Below are 21,741 nucleotides of genomic sequence, written 5' to 3'. Positions count from 1 at the left end.
ATGTTTGTCGTTTTGGCCCAGCAGGCTGCGATGGCGCCGAGCGGGTGTCTGCAGCCTTTGGAGACGGCAGGCTGGCCATTTTTCAGGGGAGCGTGTCATTATCAAGTCATTTCCTGGTGGGCATATGAATTGTACACAAGAGCCAAGGACTCTAAATAGATTTTGAAAACCCTAATATAGAGGAACTGATCTCAATGCTGGTTTTACACTGGCGTTTGTTTTGCTTTGGCAACAGAAGATCACTCTAAACAAAACGAGTTCAGGCAACCACCAACTGAACAAAACGAGGAGAAAAAGCAGGGAGACATTTCATTGTCAGCTACCCAAATGCATCAAAGATCAATGCAGTGACAGCGTGGCCCACTTCCAGGAAGAGCACTCTGTGCAAATGGATGTAAAACTAATGAGATCAGCTCATTTCCAATGAGCTGAAAGACCTATATCTCGCAGTCCGAGCGAGTCGATAAAACAGACAGGGCTGACTGTTTCTGTCAGAGCCGAGGCCGAAACGAGAAGGTGAGCGATGCAGCAACATCAGGCAGGAGGTCACGCTCAGGGCTGTGATACCTTGAGCGATACATAGCTGGTCAATAGCCTCGGTGTTCTTACAGGAGAGAAGACCGCGGCGTGCGTCTACGCATGAGTGTGTTTGTTTGAGGGGTTTAAAGACTGACATATCGAGCAGAAGCCTCTGGTTCACTGATAAAAACAGTTTCGCGATTAAAGAGCTACTCAGTAAATCAGTAAATGTTAGAAGTTCAATGACAATCCAAAACACTTTGAAAAAGAATTAATAGTAACCAATAAAAGGGCATAAATCCAATTAAATTGTGATTATTTTCTGCTTTGTGAGACAGCTTGTTTTAAGGTTTTCACAGCCAGCATTTAGATGCTTTAAAAGAGCTCAAAGATTTCTTACTTTGATGTAAAATATTGATATTAGTATAATTATTAACTTCATAAATTAACATGTTTATTACCTCAATTACCCTGAAAACATTCAGCTGGTAAAATGTCAGGATACATAACGGCCAATAACTTTGTTTCATGCTCAAACAACATCCTTTGAAACCTAAAGAACAGATCATGTAAATCTGCTATTTGTCATTAAAACATTCCTATCTGGAAACACTTTATATTTCAGTGAAAGAGATCACCTCTCATCTGACCAGTAGATCCAGCAGAGAAAAAAGTATATTCGAAAATAAAGGTTACTTCATACAAACAATAACTTATTTGTATTTTTACTCTATTTAATAATCTACGGATTCCTGCTCCCTTTTCCTGCAAAGTTACGATCTCCTCCACAAACACTAACAGCTCTGCAGAAAGGTCTGGTGTGTTCGATTGCAGTTTTATTTTTTTTTCCAATAGATGATGGCGCTGTCTTTGCCACTACGTCCTGAAGTTGTTCTGGAGTGAAGGAGCCCTTAGAGCCTTCATGTAAGACATCGGATTAATGCGGTTCTCCAAAGGACGGGGGCAGCGCCCATTCTTGCAGCCATGAGCATCCTTATTGAGAAGCGTGTTTTCCTCAGTGCTGATCACAGCTGGAGCCATGACTTTAGACTAAATTATCTTTAAACACTTTCAGACTGCACTTAAAACCAAGCTATTGGTAGCCCTTTATATGTCCTTACACCAATCAAGTACGCTCAATAATATTGTAAAAGTATTTTACTTGATAAAGTCATTAACCTCTGAAATTTAAGCAGTGTTAACATTAAAGATCTAATATTTTTATTGACAAAAATACTGACAAATAGATTCAAAACCTGTAGCTTCAGATCGCTATAAATAAAATAGTTTTTGCACAATTGATTTACAGAGAAAGTCAAAATGGCAGCGCTGTTCAGTAGGAGTTTTAAGGATGTTTTAAAATTCGTCTTCTTTTTTTTGTGCCGCAGGTCCGGCTCTGTGTGAGTGCTGATATTTTAAAAGCAAACAGTTCCAGTACCTTAGTCTCGGTGAGTTGTCTCTGCAGGAGCTGCAGGGCCTCGGTGTGTCCCCTCTCGCTGTCCTGCAGCGTAGCCAGCTGCTCCCTCATCTCTCTCTGCAACACAAACAACAAACCCGATCAGCGACCGATAACTGAACTCCCGATCAGAGAAAGAGCATCGAATCCAGTTCCAAAAATTTATCTGGAGGCCTTTTTTTTTTCCGAGTTTTATAAAACACCCACCCTCCAATTAGCACCGGTAATATCTGATAAACGCTTTAGCTACGTTCCAGCAACACTAACAGAGCTGGCAGAAAAGCTCTAAATCCTATTGTATTTACTTAAAAGTGCATTACTTGTGCAACAGCTCCGTTTGATCGGATACGAGGCAGGAAAGATTTAAGCCTCAGCTGCAAAACAAACAAGCCAGATGGAGAGCGAGATATGAAAGAGATAAAATAAAATCTCTGGAGATTTTGTGCTATGTCAGAGGAAAAACTGGGTCTCATTTCGAGTCAGAAACATGCTGGCACAACCTCCGCCGATCACCACCTCCAAGTCTCCCTCAGGCAGGAGAATTGTGAAGAGTTTAAAAACAAATCCCAGGTGCATAAAACTACTGGGTTCCAGGACAGGAGCTTCAGCAGGTGCCTTCTCTAACATGCTCCCTTCTACATACACACACAAAAACAAGCACCCTGCTTTCATAAACCGAGAAAAAGACGGTCCAAAATGTACCCTGAAAAACACTTAAAGTGTCATTACAATAAACAGATCACAGAGACAAACATGTCTGACCAAATTTAAAGAGGGGTTAGGGTTTAGTTTGAAAGCATCTTAAGAACTTTAAAACTACAAGAATGCCCTAAAATGATGCAAACAACTGCAATCTCAACAGAATCTGTGTGCTATCAAGACTTTGCTTTTTTTTTGGGTAGAAATAAAAAAATAAGTATAAGAAAACAGGTCTAATTGCCTTTAAAGGAGCTGCTTAACTACCTTGCTGCCTGGTGAATTTGTTCCTGTAACCTTCGTTTCCTCTCGTCTTTGATCCACTAAGTGTCACTTTCACTGAACACCAGCAGCTCCAAAAATCCACTAAAAGAAAATGTTTCAGTGAGGCTAATAGCACTGCGCTCCCCCTGCCACTAGGCAAGGGTTACATGAATCCCAGAACGGAATCCTCGCAAGGTGAAATAAAGGAAATTTGACTTCCTTTCTGACTTCTGCACCTATGCATCTATTATAAAAAAAAAAGAAATGAACATTTGTGACTTGAGAAAAACAAGTCGATGATAAGCTCAACTTGCTAGGATTACCATAAACTTCATGACAGAGAATCCATACCAGAATACATTATTAATGCTTAAAAAAAATGTATATTAAGAAAAAAAACACAACGAACTTCTCAGGGACAACACAGGTAGAGTAACACTGACACGAATAACAGCTGAAATATATTGGTTCTGATTATTTGCTGCAAATGTTCAAAGCAGCAAACGTGGGCTGTGGAAAATGAAGCACGGCTTCGGTTGAAGGCAGAAATTGAAAACTATAGTTGGTGCAGGGGGAGTGTGACTCTCCATGTTAATGATAGCAGTGCGGCAGCCTCAGTGGGCTCTCCGCCTCATCGCGGCACATTTGTCTGCAGCAGGTCAGAGGCTTCTCCCACACAATGAGACAGGCGGGCAGAGGAAACGAGCACCTCCGCTCCTCTGCTGCTCGCTGACTGACTGTCAGACAGTCAGGTGAGGCGACACGAACCCAAACTCCCAAAGTCTTCAAAAAATAAAAATAAAAAAAGATGCAAATTCTTGAAGAGTCTGGCTCCATCTTCTACCTTAAAAACTGGAGAAATCCACCTTGTTCCTGTTACTAAATAACACTTTAAAGTAAATCTTGTAAAGAATAGGTGTACCTAAACTGGATTCAAGCAGTCAAAGCTGATTTTTTTTAGAAACAGTAAAAAAAAAAATCAACCTTATTGAAGTAAACATCATGCACTTTAAGGCCATAATCCTTCTCTATAACACAGAATTACATAATCCTCTAATCCTCCTGGAAGCAAACTGCATCCTTCAGATGGTGATGATGACATTTATAGCAAAAGAAAAAAAGCCATGGCTTTAGTGTCCATGACCACATATGGGAAAAGGACATCGACATGGATGCAGGGATATGTTGTTCACAGTGTTAAGAAGCTAACAATTACAATAACTGAGTTTAAAAAACACACAAATATGTAAATAATTGAATTCTGGTATAAGCAGACACTGATACTGAAGTCTCTACGTGCTGATGTGCGCGTTTGTGTTGTGAGTCAATGCTTCTCCCTCCTGTCTGTCCAATCTGACCAACACAAGCCTGACGTGACATTTCCCCAGGACGTCAAGCTGCAGGAAATGGGGGTCACGTCTGAAGGATTATAAATCTAAAACTCATTTCGTCCTGCTGTCAATTCCTCCTTCCTCTCGCTCTGCTGTCATGTCAGCAGCTCCTAGGTAGATATACACGTTTGTTTTTTATATATAAAAAGGAAGAGAATAACAGACTTTTGTCATGTTTCTTAAAAACTCTGCTCAGAAATCCTCCAGCTGTCCTTACAGCTCTGCGCTTGATTATATTCACCGGCTTGCTCAGAATTGATTGCCGGCTTCAGCTAAGAGGCAAACAAGACCAAATGCAGCATCTCAGCATGAATAATGAAAAGCTCGCAGGATGGAAAACTTCCTTTCACGCGGCGGAAAAGCTTCCAGGGATTTCCGTCACATATACAAAGAAATAATACTACTAAATCTTGCTATACATCTTATTAAGTGGACAAAAAGAGTGAGAGCTGCTTAGACTTCTTATTACAGAGGAACCTCTCATCTGCTCATTGTTCTCAAGCGTAAGATCAAACAGAGGCCACAATAACTAAATGTGCTGCAAGCGACTTTCACAAGGGCAGTTTAGTGTAACCTTCACTGAGCTGAGGGTGTAATTCTGTCAGGTAGCGGACAGGAAGGGTAGCCAATAACAGCAGCAAACACACTGTCACCATGTTTTATAACCTCAGTCTAATTCACCAGCAGCCATGTTTAGAACACGTCCTGATACGCTGTGCAAAGTCAAAGTGGCAAAAAACATTCGATCCGTTCAACAGCACTACTGCCATCAACGATTGATGCAGCATTTTCTGCAGGAATTTAAAAGTGAAAGATCAGAGTCGGAACAGGGTCAACCCCAAAAGTGGAACTCTGCTGTCTTAAAACAAGTCCAGTCTCAAAAGCTTCATGGTTATTGTATAAAACCTGACAACTTCTGAATTCTGAGGTTACTTGCAAGTGCACAGAGGGGCAGCAGCAGCTAGCTGTAGCATTTCAGGTGAATAACCATGTAATGCAAATTACATGCTCTGCACATTATAAGAAAAACGTATGTGTGATAATATTGTGTATTATTGCAATGACATCATTTGCTATAAACCCACATTTCGCTCAACTAGATGTGAGCATCGAGGCCAGTGAGAGTGCGTTGAATTGACCAGATATATTATTAACATGTGGAACACAAATGCACAATACTTGAAATATGTGAAATGTGAGTGCAAAATCAGTCGGAACGAACCCAGACTGCAGTGAAAAAGATATATTTTTGCCGTAATGTAGATTTGCATAAAAATTAGTCCATAAAGACATTTAAAATCTTCCTAATCTACCTGTAAATCAAAGTTGTCTAACAGGTATTTCTTCAGAAATAATCCTTTTAACTCTAATTCTTTAAATTGCCTTTGAAAGTGAATATTTCTCCCTGCCAGCTGCTGTAGTGCTGGGAAATGGGAACTCTTTGTACAATGTTTGGAGTCATTGTGAAGCTTGGGGATTCCCCTTTTTCAATAAAAGGGCTGGAATTTCAGATGATATCACTTTAGACCAATAAAAATCAAGTTTTCAAACCAGCAAGGGTCACAAATAAGTGCCTATGATTTTTTTTTTTGCAGTCCAAGCAGACAAACAGTGAAAATAATCTTCATGAATATACAGTGCGTTTTTAAACAGAGCTATGGTTTTTAAAGGAAATCAACGAGTTAAAAGACACACAGCGCCCACCTTAACTTATCTCACTGGCTGGCTGTCTTGATGATGACATGATGATAAGTGACAGGCTTGTGTGTTCCTGTCTGCACAGTTCAAGGGCCTTTAATAGCACTCAATGCCACACCGAGTACAGCCTGAAGATACTGACAGAGGCAGTCAAAGAACTAACAGCTAGCAACAAGTAAACAGCAACTATTGATGTCACAACCACAGATACGCTGGCGGTCATATGAGCTGTGTGGTCTGAGGTCCAAGAGTTGCTTCAACACAGACTAATAATGTCTGGGAATACTGCACACTGTACACATACAGCTGTCTGGAAGGCCTATGTGTCTGCTTTTATAAATATTAGCTGATTTACTTGAGCTGTGTGAAAAATTATAATGTGTGCATAAGAATGTTTCGCTTATCTGATGCAGCTCTGCAGCAGCAACCAAAAGACAAAGCAGGACAAGAAAACACAAACAAACAGTATCGGGCTGCACACTGTGGTGTATCTGGCACGTTCAAATTAAGCTCAAGCTGTGCTTTACATTCCTGAGCTTTGCTTCTTCCAGCATCAGCAGAGCCTGCACACTCTCCGGGGAGACTATTGTGTCCCCGCAGCTTGAGCTCAGTCATCATAGCAGGCAGAGGACAGCTGAGCTGACTAAGCAGGCCTAGTTTAGAAGTCTAGAGGACAGGGGACACTATTCACTTTAAACATCTGTCCGGGCAAGACCCAAGCAGCCTGGGACAAGAGTACAGTGCTGTCGTCTGCAGACTGTTAAGTGCTGTGGAAGATTAAAACTGGAAACAGATGTGTTGTGAAGTTTCAGCAGATATTTGAATGAAAAACTCAACCTGTTGCTCCATGTGGGGATTCTCAGCTTTTAATACCAGAGTGTGAGCAAACGAAATGTAAAAATCTATAGACTGTAACATTACACTTTTATTGGGATCAAAGTCCTCCGGGTGTAAACACAGACTCAACGACACTTAGAAACCAGTTCATCTCTGACATAAACACAAGTATGTTTTGAAGAAACAATGATCAGCCAGTAAGTAACACTGCTCATCTTGACTAAAGGTCTGAGGTGTTCATCCAGGCTCCAAACTCTGCCTTATATATCTGCCTTATCGCAATTTGACTGAAGTAAGAACAGAGAGCCCACCTCACAACCCATAAAACTCAAAGTTTCTGTTGCCAACATGTCAGTTCCAAGTCTTCACAAATGTGCTATGTCCATGTCCTGACTGATAAGAGCTCCTTTGGTGGTAAAAACAAAATCTACTGAACGTCATTATGCTATGGACACCTCTTTTGTAAATTTCCAGCTGACAAAGTTATCCTCTTACATGTTTTTGTATATTTTCTAGAAGAACATACAATAGGAGCAAAGTAATCAGAACTATGCAGTAGAAAGGCCTAAATGAAAATTTGCTGCGTCCCTTTGGATTTCCTCTTCTATCATCATGGGGAACATTAGGAAAAAGCAGCGAGTTGTATGGAAGGCCCTTAAACCGGCAGCTTTCGCCAGTCCTCTGAATATAGGGCACGTCATGTAAATGATGAATGCTCAGAGGCTGCTGCTCCACTTCCTGAAGGGAGAAAGGGCACACAGTATGTAAATATATTACCCCAACTATGAACAGCTAAAGAAAAGAATAATGCTGCAAACCTGTTCTACTATATTTATCCTTCAAAAGGAAGAAGATTTATGATGTTTGAACTGCTGACCACGGTCTACAGAGTTTGCACACTAAGCTGAGGCAGGTGTGGGACATTACCAAGGCTGCAAATTAGGTCAATGTCAGAGAGGTTTAAGAAAGGCAAACTGATCTCAGACCCACCACTGTTACGTCTGATAATCAACACAGAGCAGGACAAGCCATTAAAGAGGAACAAGGGGATTGCTGTTGGTACTTGAGTGGAAATCTGAGGCGGTGACCGATAAGAGTCTGCTGTTTGTCACTCACACAGCGTTTCCCATTCAGCCCGGGAGGGCTTTACAGCTCACCCATTCCTGCCTAATAAATAAGAGTTTCTACATACTGTAGGAGAAGCTGTTCAAACATCTTTACACCTAAAGTAAGAAACTTAGCAGCCCTTTTTTTTAAGCTAAATTTGAAATTTCTGAATAATTTTCACTGAGGCAACCAGCTTCAGCCCTTTGCTAAAGCTATCAATAAACCCTGTCAAGAGAAAGATGCTAATCTTGGAGAGGGACATACATCATCTCAACAGGCTACCGATGAAGGAAAAAAGAAACCCATTACTATACCAAAAAGTATTTTCCCTTTAGGGCTGGGAGACAAAAATTTCTAAACAAACTACAGTTCCTTCATTTTTCACTCGGTTCTAAAGTGTATTTTACACATTGCATCAAAAGTTCAAGAAAAAAAACAAAAAAACAAAATGAAGAAACATGATCAAGAGTAAAATCCCCATTTCAACAGAACCAAATCCTTTCGAAGATCTTGAGACACCTTGTTTTTTTTCCCTGACAGCCTGAGGATGTGCAGTTTGGATCAACTGGTGCCCCTGAATATCCCAAAAGCAGCTGATGAGAGCATGAACGAGTCAGTGGCTGAGTGCATCGGACTGGTGACTTATCCAGGGCTTGTCTCACCACCAGCCCACTAACAACCCTCCTCTGAGAAACCACATATGCTTCAAAACACCATTACTTGTTTGCCTACTCCTAGAGTGACTTCAGACTTTGGCCACACTCAGTAAACACCCCCGGAAAATGACCCATGGGGATCTTTCATTCCCAACAGCTTTTCAATGCAACCAAAGCCAATCTTGTGTCATCCTTCAGAAAAGAAAAAAACCAAGCTTTGTAGGATTAGTCAGACTTTGTAAAGTCAGCACGTTGTTAAAATAACGACATGCTGTATCTGTCAGGGGAACAAATCACTATGTGTAAAAAAAAAAAGACAAAAACAACAACAAAAAACATGATGCAGTTGCATGGCAATCGTCTCCAAATGACACGGATAACAGGTTTATTTGCCTTCCCTTCATCTTTGTGACATGGGTGCTGCTGGAAGCTGTTCTGTTGTATCTGGTGTGTGCACGATGCAGGCTGCAGCTCACCACCAGCTTCATCTGACCAAATAAAGCATGGACCTGCATCTCTCTCTCTCAGTCCCCTGACGTCAAATAAATATTTAGACTGTGTGCCTCTTTTGCCAAATCACACTGTAAAATAACAGAGCGAGGCAGTTCAGTTGTATCAATTATAATTATAGCCTCCAGTCAGGTCTGCAAGTGAGTAAATCCCTGATGATTTTCAATAAGGCACATCATAATAAAACACTCATTTTAGGCATAGCCCCAAAACGGAACATAAAAACCCGAAACATTAATTATATCCAATATTTGAGCAGTAATAGCCATTTTCATCCTACACAGATCTTCAGGCACAAAACACATTAAGAACTGAATATGTTTAAGGGAAGCTCATGAGTCCTTTTCCTCAAACTACAAAGAAATCGAAGTAATAAAGTAGAAATGGTGAATCAGTATCAAGTATTTTGCTAATATGCCGAAATACCACCACTTTAGGCAAATACTAACAGCTTTTTAAAGATTGTGTTTATCCCTTTTTTTCACTGGGGTTACTGCAACTTCCAAGAACGCAAGGAAACTGTTAAACAGCAGAAAAACTGTAAGGTTTCATACTGTATTCTCACCTAAAATGTGTTTACACTGTGTTAGAGTGTGAGCTTCTGCTGGTTTCAACAAAGACTAGGTCTTTATTGTTCATCTTGGATGAGACTCAGAAAAGCTTTAGGTGCAAAACAGAGTAATTTTTGTTTTAATGATCACTCACTGGAGCGGTTCACAGCTGAATGTGAAGCGGCTGGGATGAGGATCAGCACCTCCAAATCTGAGACCATTGGTCCTCAGTGAGAAAAGGGTGGACTGCTCTCTCCAGGTTGGGATTGAGTTGCTGCCTCAAGTAGATGAGTTGTTCACGAGTGAGGGAAGAATGGAGTGTGAGATCGCCAGACAGATCAATGCAGCTTCCGCAGTATTGTGTACTCTGTACTAGTTTGTTGTGGTGAAGAGGGAGCTGAGCTGCAAGGCAGGGTCGATGGGCTCTCCTTTAGAGATGGGGTGAGAAGTTCAGTTATCAGAGACTTGAAATAGAGCCGCTGCTCCTCCACATCGAGAGGAGCAAGTTGAGGTGGTTCTGGCAACTAGTAAGGATGCCCCCTGGACGCCTCCCTCGGGAGATGTTCCAGGCATGTCCAACTGGTAGGAGAATTCAGAGATGACCCAGGACATCCTGGATAGACTATGTCTCTTAGCTTGTCTGGGAAAGCCTTGGAATCTTCCCGGAAGAGCTGCGGAGAGAGATGTCTGGGCTTCCCCGATCAAGCTGCTGCCCCAGCGACCTAACCCCAGAATAAGTGATAGATAATGGATGGATGGAAGAATCTGCAGCTTACTTAACTCTATCTGAGTGGGCCTATGTGACTATTAATACAGTTTGGATCAGCTGTGCCAAAGTGTCTCACCCCTACTCTTATAATTGGTCTCTGGTCCTTCTATTCTTTCCTTGAAACTTTGAGGTGTGTGAATAACAGCAAAGCTTCATGTTGTTCTGATTATTAACTTGTTTTTGTGGTGAGTGTATTTTCTGAGTGGGAGATTAATTTGGCACACAGTTTGTGGCATTACAGAGATTTGGGCAGCTCAAGTGTGGCTCCAAAGAAACCCAGAGACCCCATGTGAACTGGTTCAGACGACACATTTATGTCAAACAGGCTGAGCAAAAAAGGAAACCATGGTTTCCATTTAGCACTGATCGTGTGAGACTTACCTGCCTATCAACCAGGTTGACCCGCTCAGGCTTTTACAAAAACAACAAGTTTGTAGGTAACAGCACTACAACTTGACTTTCTCATTTAGACAGTACAGGTGAACAGCTACAGGGTTCGTCTCTCCTTGTCCAACGAACTATTTAAATCAGTGATCTGCACCTGAGTGATTGGGAGCTTAAAATGAGGACTCTTATCTGCTGAAAGTCCAATTAAATCATCTTCAGCAAATCACAAACACAGAATTACAAGAGATTACAGGCCTGTCCAGCCCAGTCCAGACCCCCTGAGAACAATGGCCTGTAATCTGTCCTAATTCCCCAGCTAATCAACCCAGAGCTCAGAGTCTCATGGCTGCAGAGGGAGGGAACAACAGCTCACGTCATCCACATATCAAACTGAGAGAAAACAGAAAAAGGACAGCAACTCTTACCAGTCATTCATGAATTTTAAACATTTACAAACATCTGCAATTGTCTTTGTCCAAAGTCATTCTCTGTAAACTCTGATTTCCCCACTTTATCTCTAAAGATTAATACAAGATCAACCATTCGCACAACTAATTTCAGTGCAGAGTTTTTGGTATTTAACAATCATTATAGTGATGCCATTGACAAAATACTCTCCCTGCTGATCTAAACCGAGGCTCAGCATTAGGCTTCACGTAAAGCTGCAAACCTAAAAGGACAGCACTTCTTTCATTCACCAAGATGACTGGTAAATCTCTCCTCGTCACTGATCCCTCCTCTCACTCTCTGGTCTCCCAGATCAGCTCTGCTGGGACCTGAAGCTTAAACTAGCCGAGAAGCTCAAGGTAAAGGAAATCACTGATGGACAACAGGTATAATTTATATATTTAGATTCAAACACTGGGATAAAGGGCATATGTGAGTGTTTATTTTAAAAAGGTCAAAGCCTGTGACTCTGGTATCTGCACCCTGAGATACCACTGAAGCAGTTTGAGATGGATCATTATTTTGACACCATTGCGTGTTAAAGTATTCCTAAAACACTGAGTCTATGTGAATACACAAAAAAAAAGTTTTTAAAAATCTCAACTTCAAAAAAATGTAAAAAGATCTTGGCTTTTCCCCATCAACAAACTGTCTGTATGTGAATGAGAAATGCAAAAAGTTTAGAAAAATACCTGCTTTTATGTGGTCAGGGCCATAGATAACATTAGTTAAATTGCAGCTGTTGAAACTAATTTATGAGGTTTAGGAAACGACTGTGGTTTACTCAAAAATATTTGCGGACAGAGAAAGCTAGCCAATATCAAAAATGAAACTTAACTTTAGGTCTTTCAAGTTGCTCTTTGATAATTAAAACAAATATCAATGCAGGTGTTATTCTCATCACCATTTTGCCAGGCTTTGTAGCCAAACATCAGCTCCATCATCATCATCATCATTTTTATTGTCAGTGTATGTGAAATATGTGGAAGCTCTCTTGCACCATGCTGCACTAGAAAGAAAGACAAGTCCAGACATGCCTTTCAGTCTTTATTTCAGGACACTGCTAGAGTTTTATCAACCTCCCAGGTCAGTAAAATTAATCATTTATTAATAATACCTGAAGCATAAAAAAACATTTGTTTGCCTAACAAGCAGTTGGCTGCTATGTCTTTATTTGCACTCTAAAGTTTTGCCCAAAAACAAATGATCACTCTTTATTTTCAGGTCTTTGCATCTATGCAACAGAAAACTGATCTCTTCCGAAACATATCCCCATATATTTTTAAAGAATTCCATTTTACGTTTTGATATCAGTGTCTAACAAATGGGTCCAAAACACCCTGAGAGTTTTTCAGGGTTTTATTTCCTTTCTGTCCAATATGTAATGATAAACAAAACCCCTGCATATTTTCTGCCTTCTATTTAAATCAGACGCTTCCATTTGCCAGAAAACATATGGAAAATTGAAAAGACCTACTCATCTTTGCAGGATGGCTACACAAATGTCTCTAATTTACAACAGATGCACAGACATCTGACTTAAGTTCGGCGTCTGCCAAGCAATCATCTAAACAAGACAAAATGCTCCATGATTATAGATGTGGCATCAGCTCACTTCTTCCCCGTTATCGGTGCAGCTGTTTATCTGCTAATCTATCGACAGCGTGGGTAGAAGTAAACATGCCGCCTGGATCGTTCTTGCCTCAAACATTATTAGTGGTATCAGTAATAAGTTCTGTACAAGCTCCCAGCCTCTTACTGTAGAGAATATTATGAACTCCTCTAATGAAACAAGACTGACCTGTCTTCCCTAATGGTTTCATTTTGTGCATGAAAGAAGGCCCTCTGTCACACCACCATGACATGCTGCCAAGCTGGACAAACTCATTTGTCTGGTGTGGGTGGAAATTAGTAAGGTGAAAATATGTAGTCACCAAACCAGATTTGTAACACCTATTGGCACACATATTTGAAAAAAGATGGGAGCTTATAGAAGGAGAGAAAGCACAGTAAAGAAGAGGGGGGGGAGGGGGGGGGAGCTGCTGAAAGATGAGCAGACTGAGGAGAGCCACAGGGGAGATGGCAGCCGTGGGTGCCCTTGAAATTGCCTGACTCATTACTGCAGCAGCACTGCCATGCGTGGTGATGGCAGGCACACAGAGAGAGCTCTCGGTCAGGCACTGAAAACCGGGGAGTGAGCGACAGCGGGTTTAAAAAAAAAAAAAAAAAAAAAAAACAACTCCAGAAGAACACTTTATAAGGCCGACATGCTCCTCCTCCATTTTCATACATGCCCAATGCTTTTGAGCAAAGTAGAGGAGAAAAAAGCTAATACATGAACATCCTCCTGTTTGCGGTCCGATAACAGAAGAATAACTAGTTATAAAAAGGTGCCAACGGAGAATGGCACACTAGTGGATTTGAACACTGAGTGACAGGTCCATGTGAGTGACACAACCCCAGAAATCATTTATTTCCCCTGCAGTGTGGGCTACAGATAAACTACAAATCAACATTAATGCAGAGCTGCCCGTCATCACTCTCTGAGCGCCAATAGCATATGCAGTCTCTGAAGAAATAAAGCCCACAAATATGCATGCATAACAAGAACCTGCGGTCCATTTCGCCTCCTTATCTGGTCCTATACTGCTGTTAGGTAGAGCAGAAATGCATCCCTCGGGCAAGCTGACAGCAGGAAGAATCTGTCTAGCCCCGAAACACCGGTTGCATACAGCTCACTGACAGTCCCCATCACCACAATTAAAGCACAGTGGCTGCTGTGGCTTCCATTTTGTCCTCTGCAGGAGTTCACTGCCAACTTTAGGCTACAGCTGTGTGGTAATAAGTGCACAGCTTCGTCCGGCCCCAATTAGTGTTACAGCCATGCAGCCAGCCTCTATTTAAGATGGCGCCTGACCTCCCACTGAAGCTTGGATAAAGGGTTGGAGGGAGGGGAGAACTAGTCTGGCGGGCTGTAAACATGTTGCTTAAAATAAAAGCATAATTGCCCAAAACATAGGACGCAAAAACATCAAGTCTTCTGGATTGTTTAGCAAGATTGAAGTACAAGTATACATTTAAAAAAGAAAAATCTAAAAGTACTTTGGCGTGTTTCTACACTAGAATATTTCCCAGCTGGTTGCACTTATATTGCACTTTCAATAACTGTAAAATAAATGCATTTTGCTTTCATGTATCAAATGTAAACAACATCCCGTGCCATTCTGTATAATTGCCAGAATAAATCCCATCCTTATCAAGGATGCTTTAGCTTGCAGTGAAATCTCTGCTTCCTGATCCAAATAACAGGGCTGCAGACAAATCCTCCGCCATCCAACCATAATGTCCTTTATGTGCGAGCAAGCAATTATGAGCTGGGTGACTGTTTGCCAGGTGTGTGAGTGCGTCGCAACATTGTGTGGCGAATGCGTATGTGCCTTACAGCTTACGCCGCGGACACTATTAAGGGGGGGAAAGTTCTCAACACAGCAACAAGACTCGCAGTCTGAGGTCAACGAAGTGACATGACAGGCTAAGGAGATTACATCCCGACGCACACCAAAGGCACGTGTGACAGCGGTCCGCCAAAAACACTGAGCAGAGTTTAGATGGTGTGATGTAACAGAAAGATGACATGACTGAAACCTATGGGAATATTGTATAGCAACATATAGGTCATAAGGATTTTCCACACAGTAGTAAAATGGTGCTTATTACATATGTGGATCCACAAGTTGGAGGTAAAACCCTTTTCGGGGTTTCCGCAAACTGTTTCAGTATTTTAGCATGCTACAATAGTGAAACAGTGGCACAATATTAAGCATTCTACCGTCTGAAAAGTAATGTTTCAAACAAATATATGACTGAGGACAAGTCAGTGCCATCCTGGTTTTATACGCAGATCCAGCAGAGCATACAAGTGAACACACTGGCAGTGTAGTTTCCCCTGCAATGCACACAATTTAGGAAAAAAGAAAGCTGCCCTGTAAAGTGCAACAATTTCAAATTACTTACTGTGCTGCATTAATTTTGACACTGACATCTCAGAAACTGAGAGAAAACCCCGTGCAGTTTTCTACTGTTGCAACATTCGTGGTGAACCCACCAGGAATGCAGCATTTTCCTCAGACGGCTGTGGGAACCACAGTGGTATCTGCAACACCGTGCCTCTGCAGAGTTAATTAGCCGTTAATGGACCGAGTACAACTAAAGGTCCTTTTAAAATAATGCGTTCATTATCTAAGAGACAGCCCTGTACTTGGCCAAATCAACCCAGAATCTGGTCATTCTGATGTTCAGAGTCTCTTCGTTGGCATCTCATTTCACGTCACATGAATAATTAAATAATTTTGATACATAATTTTTAAAAAACATGAAAATGTGCTTTTAATAATTTAACTGGTCTGCAACCTTTGATTACGATAGTAGTTAGTTATTGGAGTTGATTTAGTGATCATACATTTCCTCATTTCTGGGAAATGTCTTCACCAATGCATGACTTAATACTAAAAACCTCCAGTAACTAATAATTATTGTCAATCCAGCTGCTGTCACTGTCTACAACAGAAACAGTGACTATGAATCACCACTTATGTAGCAGTGAAACAGAAACTGGTTGCAGGAAACATTAATATTAAGCAATTACATTGGAATGCTGAACTAACATAAATAGACATACTGCTGGAAGAACTGTCTGCAAGAATGAATTACTTAAACTCTGACCACTTGGATGTTCATGCCCCCCCCGAAAACAAAATCCTATTTAAATCACAGAATATTTGCCAACTCTTTTAACATTAGCACAGTTGTTTCTGTCCCTGTCAGACAAAGGGGTCACAGTGTTGTACAAATCCAAAGCAGAGTTTTGTCTTCCCAAAAGAAAGAGGCAAATCCAAAAACATCACAACAAAAAGGAGAGGGAGGTAAAGTTAAAACTCGTCTTGAACTCAAATCAGTTCAACAAAGGGCCAAAATTCTGGCTCCCTATCCTTTTGTGCTCATCACCAACCTTCCCACCATACAAAAATCTCTTAAGGGGGATTTTGAAATGGGGCACCAAGCTGACATGACATGTGCCCCTGCAGCCACACTACTGCTGCACATAGAGCTGATTGCCGCTGCAGTCGCTGCTGCACTTTAGCACATCCCCATCATATTGTTTTGGCATTTAGTTAAGCAGTGTTGAGCTTTATGTTGAATGAAGTTTGAGCCTGCGGGCACAGTTCTCACACGTTTGCCTCTATGTGACATGCAGCTCTTCTCTGTTTACTGAAAAATAAAAGGAACAAAAAAGGATGGCATGCAGGCTCTGTAATCTATATTCTTGATAACGAGTGAGAGTAACAAAAGTACACCAACACCTGCCTGTTTCTGATGTTTGTTAGTCCGGTAAGGATCAGACATTACATAACAAATCATGTAAAAAGGCGGGTGTGCCAAGCTCATCAAGGGTCACGCTTGTTTCCGATGGGGCCTAGGTGCTCAGACTCCCTTTCAGCATCGCAGATCTGGGAAGCATCCAAGGCCCTTGCCAGAATACAAAATGCCAAATCGCCGCCTTGAAAAGAACTCCAAGCGGAGGGACAAGCTGTTGTCCAAGAAGGGAGAAACATCTTGTGCTGGGACTAATTATTTCTGTGCAAACATTAGACAGTTCTGACCCTCGTCAAGCTGCCCATAAAGAGCCTGATTGAAAACTGAAGACGGCTGCATCCATATTCACAGAACCGTCAATGCAAAAAGGAACAGCTTCATTTCCATTCCATTCACATTTTTCATTTTATTTTTTCTTCTAATATTTAAAAAGTGTTCGTGAGTAATGCGTTTTCAAGTCTTTTTTTTCCCCTCCTGACGTTAGCTGATTTTTCCACTCATTTTCTGTTTAGTGACCATTTTCAATGTGTTTTTGTTGGTAATTTAGCCACTTCAATTCTGACTTATGACTCATTCAGACGTAAAAATGCTCTTAGACTGAAGGTAGGAACCAGTGTTGTGTCGACACAAAGAGATTAGCAAAGAATCCATTTTAAATCAGCTCTTTGGGCACTTTGTTGCCAGCAGCCCGTCACAAAGACTCAGTTTGTTCCCATTTCTTTAGTTCTTTTCATAAAAACCTACTGAAGACAACACAGTCTGACACAAAAAAAAAAGCACCAACAAGATGATTCCCAAAGAGCTATAAAATGAAAACTTTACAGATATTATCAGCTGGAGGATGATGCAGCTCTCAGGCCTGTGTTTTTTTTTTCCTATTTCTCAGCGGCAGATAGGCCCGACATTTTTTTGTCCTCCACTTGTCCACTTTCCTCATGTTTAAGCACATACTACCCAACATGCTGTCAGAAATAGGGGCTGGACAGAAAACGAGTGATAAGGAAAACATTTAAAAAGACCATCAAAAAGCTTGAAGTATTGATGAAGAGCACTTTAAAACATTAGACGAGAATCTGGCTCTATAGAAGCAAAGTATAAATAAATTAAAGGTGGCTTAAAACTTCTGCACAGTACTGTTATCACATTACAGCATATAAAAGAAACAAATCTCCATCAAAACTGTTTATTGAAGCAGTATGAAGAGTAGAAAACAGTGATAAAATTCCCTTTATAATACACAAATAAACATCAATTATCCCAAACCATGTAATCCACAGAGTCACAAGGGAAACAAGGAAGTAGAGATACCCAGACTTTCAACCTCCATCAAATCCCTCCAGCTCCTCATCGGGAATCCCAGGCCAGCTGGGAAACAAAATAATCTCTCCAGTGAGTCCTGAATTGGCCCAACTCGCCGAGCCCTGGTAGACCTCTAAATAACACCGATGTCTGTTTCTCCGTCGGGCGGAGTTCATAATTCAGTCGGGGTCTGCTCACTGATTCAGAGCGCCAGTGCAGAATGAACTTCTCCACGTCAAAGATATTTTTAGAGAAGTCAAGGTCAGCATCATGAATAGTCAAAGGCTGCAGCAATCTAAGAGATGCAGTCTGTGCACCAGTGAAGGACTTGTCATAAAGTAAGACTCGTGCACATTTTTTTCCCACACAACATAAACCTTTAGAACCTCTAATATGATTGTTATCTGTCAGTTGTTTCCTTGTGTGCCAGGAAATGGGGTTTTTAGTGATAGGGTGGATATCTGCAGTGATAAGCAGACATGAAAATTGGAATATGTGCCATAGCACAAGCCTGGAATGTGTTGCTATGCATACTGGAGCACCAAAGGAACAGGATTAGGAGCTTTGTTTCGCAGTTATTGGATTTTGGCTCAGTGGGAATGGAATTATTCAAACAACGAAAGGAAAGCAAACACTTGAACCATTCTTATTCATGTGGAAAACATGACTCAGATTCTCACAGCCACTGCCAATTATTGTCAAGAATCCTGAATCCGAAGAGTGATAAATTATTAAAAAAGGTACTGAGGTATTTCATCTCTTTATTTCGCGAAAACCTGCGTCTGCTGGTGCATTTAAATTCAATTTTCCTTGGGAGTCAAAATGTCTGAACAGAAACGAACCAAATTTTCTTTCGTTTTTTTTCTGTTATGCTGGGGCTGAGTTGAAAGCACTGAAATCACAGGCAAAAAATAAATAAATGCTGAGACAAAACGACAAGCAGGCGTACAACGTAAACTCTGGATACTGCAGGTCCACAAACGTGACACTTCACAGCTATCACTCTTAAAATTGATCATACTGTAGTTTTTTTGTTGTTGTTGTTTAAAAAGCAGGTGAGACATTTACTTTTGTCAAGAGATACTGGACTCCGTATCGGAAAAAACAGCAAGAGAGGAGATAAATCTGTTAATTTTAAGGTAAATATGTTGAGATTTTGGACTGAATTTTAGAGGAAGATCAGGCCAAACCAGGAGCATGAAACAAGGCACGCATTTAAATACAGCTAATCAACTCACATGTGTACCAGAGGGTAAAATGTGCATTAATTACATCTTTAATAGCGCATTTTTTTAAGCCATGCATGCAAATTCAACATAAAATTCCCATTTTCCCAAATTCCCTCGGATTCATTTGGCATAACTTTGTAGTTGTTGCAACATGAGCTGCATACTGAATCATCTTTTTACTCAATTCAGTATTTACCAGGGAAACAAAACTCCACTGACCTCTGATAATAACAGGAGCGACCAACTAGAATCTTATTATCCAAGGTCAGCGGACTCATACGGGCCTTTTGCTAAAAGGTAAATGAGAGACGCCCCACTCTTCAGCTACGACTCCACCTGAAGTTCTCATGAGAAAAACTTCTCACACGGAGCAGCTCTGTGGAGGCTGGAGTCTTAATGCTGAACAGTCAGGGCAGCTCCCATGGGTGAGAATGAGCACAGCAACCCGAATCCAAAACAAAACGCCAGATTTTCTGAACTAACGAGCTGTCGGAGCGCGTTTGCTACGACTGACCTGGATCTCCTCGAACGCCTCGTCGATCGTGGTCACCTGGTGCTGCTCGTGCAGCGCCGGCTCGTCGCAGAAGAAGCACACCAGGCTTTTGTCCGTGAGGCAGAAGAGCTTGACCTTCTCGTGGTCTTTGCACGGGTAGGAGCTCCTCTGCGCGTTCAGGATGGCGTCGAGCGGGAAGGCCGAGTACCGCTCCACAATGTTGGACAACTTGAGACTCGGCGACAGGAGAGGGTCGGCGAAGGTCCTCCGGCACTCGGGGCAGTCCCGCGCTCCGTGAGGCTCCTGCCTGCTCCAGTGCTCGGTGATGCACTTCCTGCAGAAGTAGTGCTCGCAGCCGAAGCTGACGGGGTCCTGGTAGATGCTGAGGCAGATGGAACAGAGGAGCTCGTCCTTCAGACAGCAAGCCATTTGCAAAAGCAGGGACTGAGCGGCATCTAAGAGGACGGTGCTCTGAAGCTGTGCACACTTGTTTTAATCTGCCACGCAGGTGTTCGTGCAGAATCTCTTCAGGAATCTTCAACCTGGACGCTGCTGTCGCTGCTGAAAACACATTAAACAACACAAATTTAAATAAAATGCATTGTAATTTTGATCTGAGAAGAAAAGCGCTAACAAACCGACACATTCCTTTGGTCATTTATTAACTAAATGGACTTAAATAGGAACTTGTTTAATATTTAATCTCCTCCATGAGAGCTTGCTCGTGGTAGCCGAGTCTCGTTTTAAAGCGCCTGACCAGAGAAACAATTTGTTAATCAGATTAAAATTAGCAACAATTCTGATCAAACTATTGATTTTCTGTAGAACTGCTTCAGGTTCTATAGAAACAGGTTATCAGCTTCTAAAGTCAGAATACTTCACGACTTATAGTATTTTTATGACATAACCCTGACTGTTGCTTTCTGAACCAGCAAATCAACAATTAAAGCTATAAATCAATTAGCACCTTGATAGGCTGTAAAAAAAACCAATGCTGCTTTATCTGGAAAAAAATACCTCAACTCAAAGAACAGGAAAACCATCTTTAACTGTAATTTAGCTATATCATCTACCTTGAGGCTGTTTCACCCAGCTGGGAGAAGAAGCTGCAGTTTAACTTTCGCTTTGACAGCTTCCTCCTTACCTGAGGAGACACCTGGATATGACGCTGCTCCAGGAAATGCGGTCTGCAGTTTGCTAAAGCCCTTTCTTTCCTTTTAGAAGTTTAGTGGGTTTAACACGTGTGTTTTGGGGGGTTTCTTTACACACAAGCAGCTTGCGCCAAGCAGACAGCCAACAGGCAAACACCTGCAGCCCCTCCACTGCTGTCGACCTTCCTGCCCGGTGTTTAATAAGGTTCCCTTTAAATTTCCTTAGCTTTTTAATTCTTATAGCCAACCAAAAAAAAAAAAAAAAAAAAATCCCACCGAACCAAAGCACAGTCCGCAAATTGGCATATGCTTTTTATTTGACCGGCTGGATCCACCTTTGCTTGTTAGCTGCATTTGTAAACACAGCCGACCTGAACCACAAAACCACAGCGAAAAGGGGATGAATGAGGGACAGAGGACACAAAAAGAGGCACGGCAATGGCTAAATAAGCTTCAAGTTATCACAACACGCATTCCTCGTGACGAGGATGGAGCAGACGGAACTTCGTGCGGCAATTCTTACACAGAAAGGTGAATAAAAGCGGAACATTATACCCCCTCCCCAAGCCCGAACCTACCGCTCTCCTCGTAGCGACATCGGCGGCTCCAACACAAGTGTCTTTTCAGGAAGAAGAGCAACACACAGCGGCAACAGATGCGACCAACCCCGCCTATCAACAGGGGGGATGACGTCCCAAATTAGGTTTTTTAAAAATAAAAGCAACTAGATTTTTATCACGACAAAGAAAATAGTAATATATAAGCAGGGCTACAAGACGTAATTCAAATAATTTGCGCCTTAATATGAGACGTAAAGGTTTAAACGAAGATGTGTATTTTAATCCACCCCCCCTATTTCTAATAATGGAATGGCTCACACTTCCTCTCTCCTTTCTCGTCCACTGTTT

The 21,741-nt window shown here is 41.6% G+C and overlaps 1 protein-coding gene across 1 annotated transcript in view; it reads right to left on the bottom strand.

The window, feature by feature from the left end:
• trim62.1 (tripartite motif containing 62, tandem duplicate 1) overlaps positions 1-21,616 on the bottom strand; it is a 29,558-nt gene extending 7,942 nt beyond the window's left edge. Inside the window, exons 1-3 of the mRNA XM_017408530.2 lie at positions 21,412-21,616; positions 19,704-20,243; positions 1,958-2,053 (exon numbers count right to left, since the gene is read on the bottom strand). Of these exons, the coding sequence (XP_017264019.1) occupies positions 1,958-2,053; positions 19,704-20,111 (504 nt within the window). The 5' untranslated portion in view covers positions 20,112-20,243; positions 21,412-21,616. The remainder of the gene's footprint in view (positions 1-1,957; positions 2,054-19,703; positions 20,244-21,411) is intronic.
• Positions 21,617-21,741: the final 125 nt, after the last annotated feature.

Source organism: Kryptolebias marmoratus, linkage group LG4 (assembly GCF_001649575.2).
Source record: "Kryptolebias marmoratus isolate JLee-2015 linkage group LG4, ASM164957v2, whole genome shotgun sequence".
NCBI classification, from domain to species: Eukaryota; Metazoa; Chordata; class Actinopteri; order Cyprinodontiformes; family Rivulidae; genus Kryptolebias; species Kryptolebias marmoratus.
This window is presented reverse-complemented; position numbering and strand designations above follow the sequence as displayed.